The 14,132-nt window shown below is 41.7% G+C and overlaps 1 protein-coding gene across 1 annotated transcript in view; it reads left to right on the top strand.

Annotated features, from left to right (window-relative positions):
* Positions 1-1,271: 1,271 nt before the first annotated feature.
* The window catches only part of ING4 (inhibitor of growth family member 4), a 93,148-nt gene continuing 80,287 nt past the window's right edge, over positions 1,272-14,132 (top strand). Inside the window, exon 1 of the mRNA XM_069650671.1 lies at positions 1,272-1,375. Within this exon, the coding sequence (XP_069506772.1) occupies positions 1,339-1,375 (37 nt within the window). The 5' untranslated portion in view covers positions 1,272-1,338. The remainder of the gene's footprint in view (positions 1,376-14,132) is intronic.

The following is a 14,132-nucleotide window of genomic DNA, read 5'->3' on the forward strand; positions in this document are numbered from 1 at the left end:
GATGTGACGCAGGCTAATGTTCACAATTCTATCAAGGTGTGGCCATGCTAATATTCACAATTCTATCTAAGTGTGGACATGCTAGTATTCACAATTCTATCTAAGTGTGGACATGCTAACATTCACAATTCCATCTAGATGCGACGCAGGCTAATGTTCACAATTCTATCTAAGTGTGGACATGCTAGTATTCACAATTCTATCTAAGTGTGGACATGCTAACATTCACAATTCCATCTAGATGCGACGCAAGCTAATGTTCACAATTCTATCTAAGTGTGGACATGCTAGTAGTCACAGTTCTAAGTGTGGACATGCTAATATTCACAATTCTATCTAGGTGTGGACATGCTAACATTCACAATTCCATCTAGATGAGACACAGGCTAATGTTCACAATTCTATCTAAGTGTGGACATGCTCATAGCTCTCAACCATTTGTGTTGCAAAGGCGGGTCAAATCACCCGATTTTGTTTTTGGCGGGTGAGACGCCCATTGAAATGAATGGGAGTGCTGGAGGCTTGGAGGGTGAGTCAGCCTTTTACAAGGCGGGTGACACCCGCCAAAAGCGTGTGAGTTGAGAGCTATGCATGCTAGTATTCACAATTCTATCTAGGCATACCTCTCAACTCACACACTTTTGGCGGGTGTCACCCGCCTTGTAAACAGCTGACTCACCGCCAAGTCTCCTGCAAGCCCATTCGTTTCAATGGGCCTCTAACCCGCCAAAAATTAAATCGGGTGTTTTCACCCGCCTTTGCGAACCAAATGGTTGAGAGCTATGTCTAGGTGTGGACATGCTAGTATTCACAATTCTATCTAGGTGTGGACATGCTAGTATCCACAATTCTATCTAGATGGAAAAAATATAGTCGTGCTACTGACCGTCAGCCGGCCATCTTAGAATTGAGCAAGCTCCATTTCAAGCTTTAACAAAATATATATATATCTGCATTTTTTTAAATTTAAGTTTCATCTACAAATGTGCATGTTTACATAAGTGTTTTCTCCGTTTGTAAATATAAACGTAACGTTTCAGAAATATCCGAATACAACTTGAAAAAAATTAGCAATCGTGTTCTAGCCTTGAACGTGTCTTGTAGTAAACATTTTAAACAGAACGTGTCTTGTAGTGTTATCCAACTAATCCTCGCTGCCATATATAACCGGCACTTCGGAAGTGGCACGTGACGTAACTCTGCCCACGAGCAAAATGGCGGCCCTAAAGGAGCGGCTTTCAAATGGGCGGACGTGACGTCACACTGCGGTGGCGCACTGCTAGCGAGAGGAAAGAGGAAAGGGAGGGTGCCGGAAAAGGCTGTTTGTTTTCGTCCAAGATGGCGGCTGGAATGTACCTGGAACATTATTTGGACAGTAAGAGATTCTTTCAGTGCAGGGGAAGGGTGACTCGGATATTACAGAAGTGTGCAGAAAGCGAATGTTAAACGAAGCGGTTGCGACGGGACGCAGCATTGTGGGATGGTTTGTAGTGAGGTGGGAGGGTTTAGTCTAGGTGGGTTGGCGAGGTGTAGGAGGGGTCAAGTTGAGGGGGTGGGGTCAGTTCTCTAGGGAGTGATGAATCATCATTGATTTAAGACACAACAGAGGGACCTTAGCAGTGGTCGGGGTGGGCTCTCTGTCGGTAGGGATGCATTTGGAAGGTTTTAAGACACTATATGGTGAATGGAAGTGGGGGCGAGGAGTTAAGAGGCCAGGGATGTGTAATGGATGATAAGGTGTAGTGGACAGGAGTGCAAGTAACTCGTCCAAAACATCAAAGTTTTAATTTGGCTGTAAGCGGTACATTTTAAAGCTCATCAAGTCACTGATATTGTTAAAACATAATAGGAATTGGAGTCAGAACGCGTGGTTCTGTTGGTTCCTACCTGCTAGAATTGTGCACGTTCAGCTGCGTTTTAACGCAGTCCAATTTAGCCAGATAAAAAAATGTTTTGCGGTGAAATAAAAAACATGAACTGATATTTCCAGATTGAAAAGGTTGTTACCACTTGTTGGGCGGTTGCTCGACAACTAGGGGTGAGTGAAACGGCCAGGATTCTCCTCCACATAGAAATTGGTGAATACTGTGCAAATCATGTCTGCTTTGACAATTTCGCCTGCAGAGCGAAATAGTAATTTTTTTTATTTTTAGTTCTTTTCCCAATGGATACTTTTTACCTGACGTGTAGGCCAATTAGAAAGCTGTGAAACATTTTGGCCCATAACTGACTTGAATTTTTCCAAAAGTGCTGGATCAGGACAAAAAAAAAATCCGCTTTACTGGGAAGCGAAATGGGGTATGAACTTAGTTTAAAAAAAAAAAAAATTACTTACTTGTCTATAATCAAAACAAAATTTGATTTTTACAAGAAATCTTTTCTCATAACACTCAAGTAAAAAGTAGTGCAGGGAAAGCATGAAAACGAAAGATCGCCCAGGATAAAGAAAGTCGCACAAAGAGGTAAAACTTAAAGTAATACTGGGTGAACTGTCAGTCTCTATCGTTAGTTTAAGTGCAGCCTCCAACATCTTTACTGCCGCTGTAGACCATTTAGTCTTTTCACGTGCGACCAGGCGACACCACCATGTGTCCTCTTCTCGAATGCATGGGTAACAGAAAAGCGTCTCGCAGATGTGCTGTTTTGGCGCAGTTCAGGAGTAGGTGTCTTATGTTTTCCACTGCTTGTGTCTCTGGGCATAGTCTACATGCTTTTGATAGAGATTTTGTCCGGATGGCACTAATTTCTTGCGTTGGCATTTGGTTGAATCTCATTTTCATAAATATTTTCTGTAGTCTTTTATCAGGGAATTTTATGCAATAATTCAGAGGTAAACTCAGCTTATTTGTCGTTGGAGGTAGGTGGGCCAGTAACTTGTTTGCCATAGTTGACTCACATGTTTGGATCCAGTCCTCTTGGGCTATTTTTATCTTTATCCTGTTTGGATTTTGCATTAGATCCTCTGTTGTGCAGGCTAGGTCTGCCAGCTTTTTTTTTAGTTTTTGCTCCCATTAGTTCAAGGCGTTGCAGCGTCCTCGGATAAGTTCCACCTGAATCGATTTATATATCGGAAGAGTATCTGGAGAAATAATTTTTCGCAGAAGTCTCATCTGACTTTGTTCGACTGAAGCTTTCAACAATAGTAGGCCCAATTCACGTCTAATGACTGAAATTGATGTCGATTTGGGAAGGCAACTACTGCTTTCCACAGAAAACCTTCCAATTTAGGCCATATCGTGTCTTGGATGTTCAGGGCAGGGTCCCTAGCGTAGATTACCAAAGGAACCACCCTTTGCTTGTAAAATTGTATTGCCGGTAGCAGGGAGAATTTTCTGTATTTCCGGTCTACTAGTCTGGTTTGGGTTGTTAGTGTTTTGATTTTTGCCCACAGGGCTAAGTGAATAGCTTTTTCCGAGCATGTTGCATCAAACATTATTCCCAAATATTTTATGCTAGTAACAGTTTCTATCTTCGTGTTGTTTAAAAACCAGCGTCCGTTGTTGTTTGTAGTTGAGCGATTCTTTTTTTTTTTTTTTTTTTTTTTTTTTTTCTCCATGATCAGAATTTTGGATTTGGCGATGTTTATTTCCAGATCATTTTCGTCTATGTACTTGGCCAGATTACTAAGTTGGCGCTGAAGCCCTATTTGGGTCTGATCCATAAGGATCAGGTCGTCCGCGTAGAGTATCTGGATTTTGAAGTGTTGCCCACTTTTGGTGGGAATGCTCTTACCGCCGGTTGGGTGTATTGAAAGTCACCCAGAAATGCAATGAAGAGGGCCGGGGCGAGCGGACATCCCTGCTTCACACCGCGTTCTGATGGAATTTGGTCTGACATCATTCCTTGTCTATTTAAACAAACTCTCAGCTTCGTGTCCATATGGAGTGCAGTCATCGATTCTAGGATTACCCCCGGGCAATTCCAGTTTGATAGTTTTGACCATAGCTTCAGCCGACTCATTTTGTCAAAAGCTTGCCTCAAGTCTATGAAAGCTATGTATACTTTTGGGGCACCGTTCTTCAAGTTTTCTTTTATGATGTTTAAAGTCAAGATGTTTATACTTGTGCTTGCATTCTTGACGGAGGTCGTTTGCAGTTGATCCAAACATGGAGATGTTCTTGCCCATCTGTGGAATCTGCTTAGAAGAAGAGTTGCAAAAATCTTGCCCATGATATCTAGGAGGGCTATGGAACGGTAATTACCTGGATTATCTAGGAACTATTACCGCTTCAGTCCGTGTTTTGGGAATTTGTTTCGTGGCCTGGCATAGCTTAAACATTTTTCTTATTAGAGCGGGACCATTCGTGGGGATGTTGTTTTAGGTCCATGTTAGTTAGACCGTCTGGTCCCGGTGCCCTTGACGTTTTCAATTTCAGTATTGTAGTCAGAATCTCATCTTGGACTGCAAGGTCAGCCCATGTTGCCACCATGGGATGTATATAGTTTCCTGTAGTTTGGGGAAAATATGCAAATTGGGCTGTGAAAAAAGTTGTCCAGGTTGATTCCGATATTACATTTGACAGTTGATTATTTGTCACACTGTTTTTGTTTTTAATTAAAGCCCAGAATTCTCTGGAGTTTTTTGACGTCAGGGTTCTTAGCATTTGCTCTGCGTCGTTCTGATACATGGCGCCTTTGTGGTGTTTCAACCATACTCTGTAGGATTTTGTGGCAGCTATGGCGATTTCTTTTTGCTCAATATTATCAGAGGCTCTGGCCAGCCGCCTTAATTTGCGCAGTTCTCTTCTTTTCAGGACCAGTTGAGTGTCATATTCATGGACCCTATTTCCATTTGATGGAATTTGATTTCCTTGTTTTTTCCTGTGCATCATGAAGAATGGGAGATAATTTGGTCTGATTTGCGTGCCCATGGTGTTTCGGTTCTCCTTGTTAAATTTTTGTGTGATCACCTTGATGTTTATCGCTGTAAATTTGATTCGCAAAGACTTGCGTGATAGCTCCACGTCAACTGGATAGATTTCTTTAGGGCTGCTCACTGATTCGAAAGTCATTGTCAGCAAATTATGGTCGCTGGCTTTAGTTCTGAAGACTTCATAAAAATCTACAGAAGGTAGAAGAGAATATGAAATAAATATATGATCCAGCGTCACTGAGGTATCAGCTCGTTCCCAGGTTGGAATCGCTGGAAGGTGGCCTCGGGCTATTGCCACATTATGGAAATTTCTAAAGTCCATGAAATCTGACCATAGCGCACCTCGTTCAAAAGATGGCGAAGGATGGGTACTTAAAGGGGGTTGCTCACATCTAGCCATTTCGGTTGTAAATTTGTCTAGGGTATCCGCAATGACATTGCAGAAATCGATGTTACTTGTTCTTTGCGGATTCCAGTAGACATTTATGATGGCTAGATAGATTGGATTTAGTTTTTCCCCTTGAAGCCTTTTCTGGGTGAAGCCACTCTGTAGAGCCAAAATGCCATAGGTTTCTGTCACTTTCTTTTTGATAGAGATGCCTGAACCAATATTGACTACAGTTAAGAGGCCTGACGATGGTCTGCCAAACATTCCCTTGCTCTCTGGAGAAATGTACGTTTCATATCTGTCTATCGTTGGTTGCTCCAGCAGCCAGGTCTCCTGGAGGCAAATGATATCAAATTGGGCCAGGTCGAATGCATCTGGTTTAGTCAGATGTTCGTGGCCTCTCGTAGTCCACGAGCACATGGACGTTACCTTAGATTGGAACTCTGGGAGAAGTTCAGGAATTTTGTTGATGGTCGGCGTCGCTGAGCCATTTTGTTGTTAGGAGACCCTTGTTAAATATGCACCTTGGTAAGGGGTGCATTTTTGTAATACTGTGAACTTAAGCACTTCTGCAGACTCTCATTTTTAAAGTTAGATTTAATTATTTGCTCTGGATATCACAATTTGGTTAAGCAGCAAAGCCATCATTTTAAACCCACTCTATTTCAATTCTTATTGAAATATCTTAAGCCAAATTGGTGCCGCAGTAGCTTTATTTTCCACATCTTATTGCCGAATGAGAAACTTTTCTTTTGTTGCATGTCAAACTAGTAAACTCCATGTATATAAACTAAGCTTTAAAAAGTAGCTTTTCAAGGCATAAAATAAGCAGTGTTGTGCAATTCTGTAGGTTTGCTAATTAAATTGATATTCGTGTAGCAATGCTAGCTATTTAAGTTGACTTGTTCAATGAAAGCTCAGCTCGGCCTGCATTCCTTGGTGCTCTCTTCACCCTATTCGCTTCAAGTGCTAATTGGGAGAAGTGCAGCAGTAATCATCTCTTCCACTCTTAAGAGCCAAAGGCCTGTGTAAGAGTGCTAGGCAATAATTTCTTTTTCAAATAATTGCAGACCAGAAGTAATCAGGGTGATGCTTTTATTAAGCTTTCCATATCCTGTCTGGCAAAGACCAGTATGTGTTAACTTTATATTAAAAAAAAAACAGTTCTGCAATTCCATTCCTAGAATGTAAGTTGTTACATAATGCATAATTACAGTATTGATACTGTATAACAATGCATCATCTCCATGCTCTAGAGTAAAGTTTAGGTTAGTGTATCTAAATCTCATAGTGTAAACTATATTTCATTTTGTTGGGGAAGATGCATCATATTGACGAGGGAACACTTGAAAATTTACATTATCACACAAACAAATGCTTTTGCTTGCAAACCAATTTATGTAACTTACTTTTTGCATACATTTGTACAATTGGTGCTCAACCCATGAACACTCCTTGACATTCTATATTATCACCCTGTTGTTATATACCAGCTACCCTGAAAGTGAGATGACCACAAAGTACAATTTTCGACCCAGTTTGCCCAGTTCTCTGCTTGCTGCACCATGCACTCTGCTTAGTCTCTTTCTTTCCTCCTGTATAATGGATACACAAAACGAACTTGCACAAAGTAGTGATCAATAGTCCCATTCAGTGTGTACATCTACAGATCTACTGCACTACCATACACAGTAATTAGCCTCTAGAGCTCACTTTGCTTTATGGTTATGATTGCATTATATATTAGCACCCGCACGAGACCGCTGACCAAACTGTTTGCAGAGCTTTTTTATCATATCTATTTATTTGTGTCCATTCATGCAGCTAACCTTTTACATTTTACAGATGCTCATCCAGGGCTTGCAAAGTCTTTTCGCCCACTCGCATAGTCGATTAGATTATATGAACGGCGAGTACTATTTGTAAAGGCTGTTTAATACTTTTTTAATTTAACATTTATTTGTTTGAAGTAAATGTCAAATTAAACTTATCGCTGTGCATGGCTGGCCTCTGGGTGGCAGCACTGTGCCAAACATAACGTTGGTTTGTAGTGACATGAACCATTTAAATTCCATTTAAATTTGTTGTCATTTAATGCAATGGGTCGAGTGCATTTCTCTTGGGTTGAATAGGTAAACTAAGTTAACCGTCCTGAAAGTCTAGGTGAATTTTAAAGAATTTGCAGGCTGTACTCCTCCCACTAACACCTTATTTCAGAGGTATGTAAAATGGCTGTATTGTTGCCCGTTTCATGTTTTGGGTACAAATCACTTCTGGTGACATTAACAATATTAGTACAACATTATTGATCAAATGGGTCTGTTTGCCAGTCAAGGACCATTTTAATTCGCAAACTCTGCCAATCAATTTTTGAAAACTTATTTATGCCTTGCTTTAATTTGTGACTCACTTTCTTACTCTGAGTATTCTTTTATACAGTGTGGTGTCAGAGCCTCAAACTTCTTTTGGCACATTCTTGTGAGATTATTAAGCTGAAGTTTTTATGTTAAAAGCTGCTGCTAGAGATTTTTGCACAATCTTCTGTTGAGGGATGTGTAATCCTCTAACCTAAAGGTGCAAGGCATACATGTGTTAGCTAATTACAATTTTCTTTATTAGCAATCCGATTTGATTAACAATTTCGCCTAATGGTTAATGTAACCAAAAGTAATTTGTACCAATGGCATACAATTATCAACAATAAACCATTTTTATGAACTTCTGAAGTAAGACAGCGAGATTAATGTCTAAAATATAAAGATTGGTTGTATCAAAAGCCAAAAATAACCCCTCAAAATATATATGGGAAAGCTCAGAGAACAGTTTTCAGTGCAAGACTGTGCAACTAGGTGCAGTCAGTGTTGTGCGGGGTAGTGCCTACACATGCTTTATGCATGCCCTGACATGTGCTATGTAAGAAGTTCAAAATTTTAATAAATCCAAAGTTCATAATGTTTGTGGAAAGTCAGACCTCGATATTGAGGTACAGCGTATGTATTAGCAGACATGGTAATAAATTGGCAACACCAGGTGGACAAGATGGCCTTTGCCTCTCATTGATATTAATTGATTTCAATATACTGGTAAATACAGCTGCCTCAGACTTTCCAGGGCGGTATCGGCTACCCAGCTGTTAGGCAGAATTGCATGCCGTACCCTCTGGGACCACCACATACAATTGGGACTGCAGGTGTAATCACCAAAATGCTGATGGTCTCCAGAATGTTTGACTGACTGGAGTAAGGAGATTCATCCAGGGGTGGATTAAATCCTCCTGTCACTTAGACTGGGGGGGAGGGGGGCGAGTGTTATGGAGAATTCTCATAAATGTGCTAATTCCCTTCACCTTAGAGACCCCCAGCAACTCTGCTGGATTTTGAGGACTTGCTTATTTGACCTGGAAAGAGTGAGTCTTTTTTCCCATTCTTTCATGTATTTTGGTGTATATTTTACACTGGTGTTCTTTGATTATGGCGTTTTAAGATAACTCCATAGGCATCTTTTCATGTGTATTACACAGCACCCTCAGTGCAGTGACACAGGGATGTCTTTTTAGACTTCCCAAATGTTTAAATACCTTATCTGTGATAAACTACAGTTTCCCAGAGAATGTAAGGTTAAATTGACTGGAGTGCTCTAGGAGTTACCTAGTATCCCCTGTGTCTGGAAACTCATGTAGCAGTCAAATTCTGCCCTTTTCTATTGAAATGGCTGGTGGCAGTGGTTTTAGAACAAACTACCATGATTTTTCCCAAACGCGAACACCGGTAGCTAAAAATCGCGGGAGCCATGTTTTTCAAGATGGCGCCTTAAGCCCTTTTGCTTAAACAGGTCCTTGTCTTCTTTTTCCACCATTTCTTTTGGAAAGGTCCTTCTAGTGTTTGTCTCTGCGCGCCAAACCAGGTTTGGTCCCTTTGTTTCCATGGCAAGAAGTGAGGGAGGTGCCCGAAACGCCCTGTGCTTAGTCTCCTAGGAGACCCAAATGCACTCTGGCGTGATTGACTGACTGTCCGGCAAGGGCAGCCACTCTGCTGGGTGAGTGGCAGCTGGGCTGGAATGAATGGGAGAAAACTGTTTAAAAGGCGAGTCTCCTGGACTGAAAAGCAGAGTCAACCACTGGAACAAAAGAACCGAAGACGAGCTGGAAGAAGATGGCCACTGCAACTCCTGGACTGTTGGTTTGCCCGGTGAAGCCCTGCTGCAAGTCCGAATTGACAAGTTTATCTCGACAGAGAAGCCCCTTCATTCTTCCTTTGAGTTGGTGGGACCAATCAACTCGTAAGCCACCTGGATACCATTCTCGAAGCTGGTTGGGATTAACCATGGGGAAGGACACCAGCTTGTGTGCTTGAAGAACAGCTACTCAAACTGAAGTGACTCCATTTTGTCAGCATTTTCCGACGATCCCGTGCAGTGCAGGAGTCCCCCGACGTCCTCCCTCTTGTCCCCACGACTGACGCTCAGCAACAGTGAGATCTGCAGTAACTGCCAGGAACCATCGTCTTCAGCGGCATCTTTTGCTTCATACTAAAGGTACTGTGACAACCCGATTGAGAGAATGCTTCTCTTCGGTGAAAGTTCGTGGACCTTTCCCAATTTACAGGCCTAATCAGCTTGTGACCCAACATATAATTGTTTTTTTCGTACAAACTACTTTTGAGAACTTTGGCAAAGAGTTCACTGTTTACTTCAAGAACTGCTCTTTCCTAATGAAGACACTAGTCCATTGACTTTGGCCTATGCCTATTGAACTGAATTGAGTCCTCTACTGAACTATAACTATTTGCACTGCCTGAGAAAGTATTTGGGATCTATTCTACTAACTCATGCCTTTTTGCTCCCATTGAAAGTAACTGAAATGCCATTTTACTCCTATTTCAGGAGAGCCTAATTTGTTCAGAAACTTGTTGGTTTGTTATTGAAGTGTGTTTGTGTATAATATTAAGTTTCCTCCTTCTAGTGTATGTTTTCTAAATGATTGTGTAATAAATCAAAAAGTGTTTTACCAAGAAACCTTGAGTATAAGTGTCTAATTGAACCACTGTGATTGTAAGACCTCTCTGTAACCTCTTGTACTGCTTACATTCCCTCTTGAGATAAGCCTGGCTTCTCAGCTCGCTACCGCAAAACTGTAGTACAGACTTATACCAAAGGTTGGTTTTTGCTTACAACCATAGTCCTAATTGTATGTGGAGGTCCCAGAGGGTCCTGCGTGCAATTCTGCCTAAAACCAGCCCAAGCCTGTTAGACCCGAGGTGCAGTGTTCTCCCCCTGCCTGCCCCATAAAACTGTATTTATTGCTAATAGCACCCCGATACGCTGCCACATTTTTTGTTTTAAGGGCAGCCGGCTTTGTATGATTTACATGTACCTGCCTCCCTTTAAAAAAAAACTACGCATTTGTTTACATTTAGAAATAACTTTTTCTAGGACCAGGAGGCACGCAGAAGGTGCTCATGTGAGGGGCTTCTGAGATTGGGCGTTACTTGCAGATTCTGGCTTCTTTGCCGCATACCTCATTGGTCAGCATCTCTCTCCAATTGCTCCTATATAGTCTTCAGATCTGTTTGCTCTTTGAATACGCATGGCGTATGCTTTTGCAGCATGTCTGTAGATGTACAGACTGAGTGGAATTATTAACTACATTGTATCTAGTTGGCTTTGTGTATTAATTCTGGAAGAGAACGATAAATCTTGAGCCTAAGCTGTGTGAATGGCACTGTAACAGGCAGAGAACTGAGCATTTTAGTTTGTGGATCTGTCACTTTCAGTACAACTGATTTAAGTAGTAAAAAGTGTATTCAGATATAAAATCCATAAAAAAACACACTATATTTAAAACGTTGCACTTTTGACACGACTGCTTCCAGGGCTGCCTTTTTAAGTGCACTAAATCATATTTTAAAAAACCGTTCCATTGCACTGCATTGCATAAGCCAAACTATCCCGGCGGTTCGCAAGCAGGCTGCTTTCAGATGTGGTCTGAGCCATTGCCTTCTGAGTTGTATTAAGAATCTGCAGTCCAGCAAGGAAGTGTGCCAAATCCTCCTTACGCCTCAGTCCACATGGCCAAATCACTTCCACTTCAAGTCCTGGTGCCCTTGTTCTCAATGGTAGCACGTTTAACTTGGCGCATAAGATGTTCATCCGACATTCTGCCATTTTTATTTTGGTAATTGCTGGCGTGCTACCATCATGATTGGCCTGCAGCAATAACATTTTCGGGAGGGTAAATTTGCACATCTCACACTGAAGAGCCTTTAGCTCAAGTTCTCCTGCTTTATCCTTTAAAAGAGTGTTGTGCTGTCTAAGCGTCAGTTCTCCCAGCGCCATCCCAACTGACATCTCTGCTGTAAATATTGTATTTATGTATAAACTGTATTCGTATCTCTTTGATTCTTTTGCAACTGTATTGACCTATGTACACTCTGTAAACTATGTACAGCACTGTAACTAAGCTGAGAATATCCTTGTTATACCTGCGCCCTCATACCTTCTGGTCCAGAGCGCCATATAAATGAATAAACAAACAAACATTACATCATTCAACCCCCATCTCTTCAACAGATCAAGTCCATGGTTTTTTCCAGAGCCCCAAATGCTTGCTACTTATTTTCATGGACTCTCTCACTGTAATCCCAATATTTGTGTTCACTGAAGGGCCCAATTGTGCATTCAGATGAAATTCCAGACACCTCCGCTGGGCTTGTAGGGCAATACGAACCCTCGGCAGCTCATACCTTAATAAATCTGCTGGGGTTTTATGCAGTACACCCGTGATCCTATTCAGCCCAGGGTTCAGCAGTGTATCGAGGCGTCGGTATGTGGCTGCAACCCAGATCTCTGCACCATAAATAATTGCTATATTCATTTTTGGCCTGAGTACTTGGATGCACTTCAAGGCGTTTGCCACCAAATTTGTAGTACCCGTATAAGACCTCTTAAGGTTACCATCCCTGGTTGACTACCATGTTTGTGGCTGCTCCATCCATCCACTCTCGAGAATATCAAGCCCAAATATTTATATTCCTCCACCACCTCTATTGTTTCATTGTCTAATGCCCAGGTGAATGAGGACGGACCAGTACCTTGGTTTTTAGGGTATTCTGCTTGAGGCCATGATCCAAAAAGTAATACTTGGAGTATTCCAAGCTCCTTTGGAGACTCCTTTGTGTCAAATCCAAAAGCACTCTGTCATCTGCCTATAGTAGGCTACTAAACTTTGTGTTATTTAGAACTGGCACGATTAAGCCTTGGGGTTCCTCATTTAGGTCAAAATCGCAAAGGAATAGCAAAAAAAGTAATGGGGCTAATAAGCATCCTTGTTTTACTCCTACGCTTATCGTAGAACCTTTTAAGTACTTATGGTCTGTACATCTCACCTTAGCCGATGTATTTTCGTTGAGGAGAGTTAAGTGCAGTAATCCAAAGGGGGTGCCTTTTCTCCTAGGTTTTGCCCACAGCAAGATGCGATTAACACAATCGAAGGCCTTCTCAAGATAGTTAATAGCCCTCCTCCTAGTGTACTTCACTGTGATTGTGTCTAATCTAAAGCATTGATCGATCGTGGAGAAGCCCCTTCGAAAACCTGCTTGCGTGTCCGGAAGGGTAGAGTTGGATCCTGCCGCCTTACCGTTCTTAAGCATTCTTGTTTTTAATTCTATATCTCTCTGTGAAAATGACCTTGCTGTGCGGTTCCCTTCGATTGACTATGGCTACTTGCGATTGAGCTACTCTATCATGAAGGATCTCACTAAAATGGGATACCCATTGATAGCCTGTGATTCTTTTTACAGGGCCCATGTTTACTCCCTCAAAACCCTGTTTCACCATCTCCCAAAACGTTCTTGAGTTATTTTCACAGACAGTCCTATCCGGGTAATCCTACTGTTTTATCGTGAAAAGATTAATTTTGTGTCAGTAACGATTAATAGGCTTTATTTAAGCTGTAGAAGTTTGCCGGTATGAATCCCGGCAAACTTTTAAGAGGCACAGTGAAGTTCCCCTTTCGCTCGTCTACATTCTGCGTCAAACCATGGTGCATTTCTGTTATTTGACACAGGTATTCTCTTACCTGATACACAGGGGTCAATTTTTGGGTTATGTTGACTGCAAATGCGTGAAATAATTTGGCACTTTGGTGGGTTGTTGCTCCCTCAACAAGGTATCCTGTAAAAGTTTAGATTCGGTATCCAGTAAAGGCAGAATCTCAACTTTCTCTAACTTATGCATTGGGCTAAACTCGTACAGGGATTCCGGCCTTCTAGGTTGTATAAGATTAGTGTTGTTTATTAACCAATTCAATAACAGCAGGTTTTGGTCGCTCTCAGGGCTATGTCGGACTTCAAATCCTTTCACCCGTGCAATTGAAAGGCAATTAATCAGACAGTAATCTGTTAGAGAACTCCTCAGCCCTGCTTTGAAAGTCGGTTTTGGGGGAATATCCCCTGCGCACCTTCTGTTCAGCTCCATATATACATATTTATTCATGAATTTGGTCCTGCCAATACTACTTCTTTTGGGGATCCCACATACCTATTCTACAAATTGTTTATCCTGCGGTTTATTCTTGTTTGGACACAACTTTGCATTAAAAACTCCTATTTATATTAAGTCACCGTCCTCTCAACCAATTCTTGGGGAAAAATAGTCCTCCCCTTACATACATGATTGCTTTGTTTTGGGTGGGAGAAATGCAAGCAATTAGAGCTGGGAGGTCCTCTTTTTTTAGGGGGCTGTGTGGCTGAGGACCAAATCTAAACGGATACATAAGGGAATTGCCACAGAACAGCTACCCGCCTACACACGCCTAGGTGTGTCTAGTTGCAGCAAGTGCTACCAATCATGCCGGTCATTTAGATCCAGACAAGA

The sequence above is a fragment of the Ambystoma mexicanum genome, chromosome 3p (assembly GCF_040938575.1).
Source record: "Ambystoma mexicanum isolate Mex_15411 chromosome 3p, UKY_AmexF1_1, whole genome shotgun sequence".
Lineage (NCBI taxonomy): Eukaryota > Metazoa > Chordata > Amphibia > Caudata > Ambystomatidae > Ambystoma > Ambystoma mexicanum.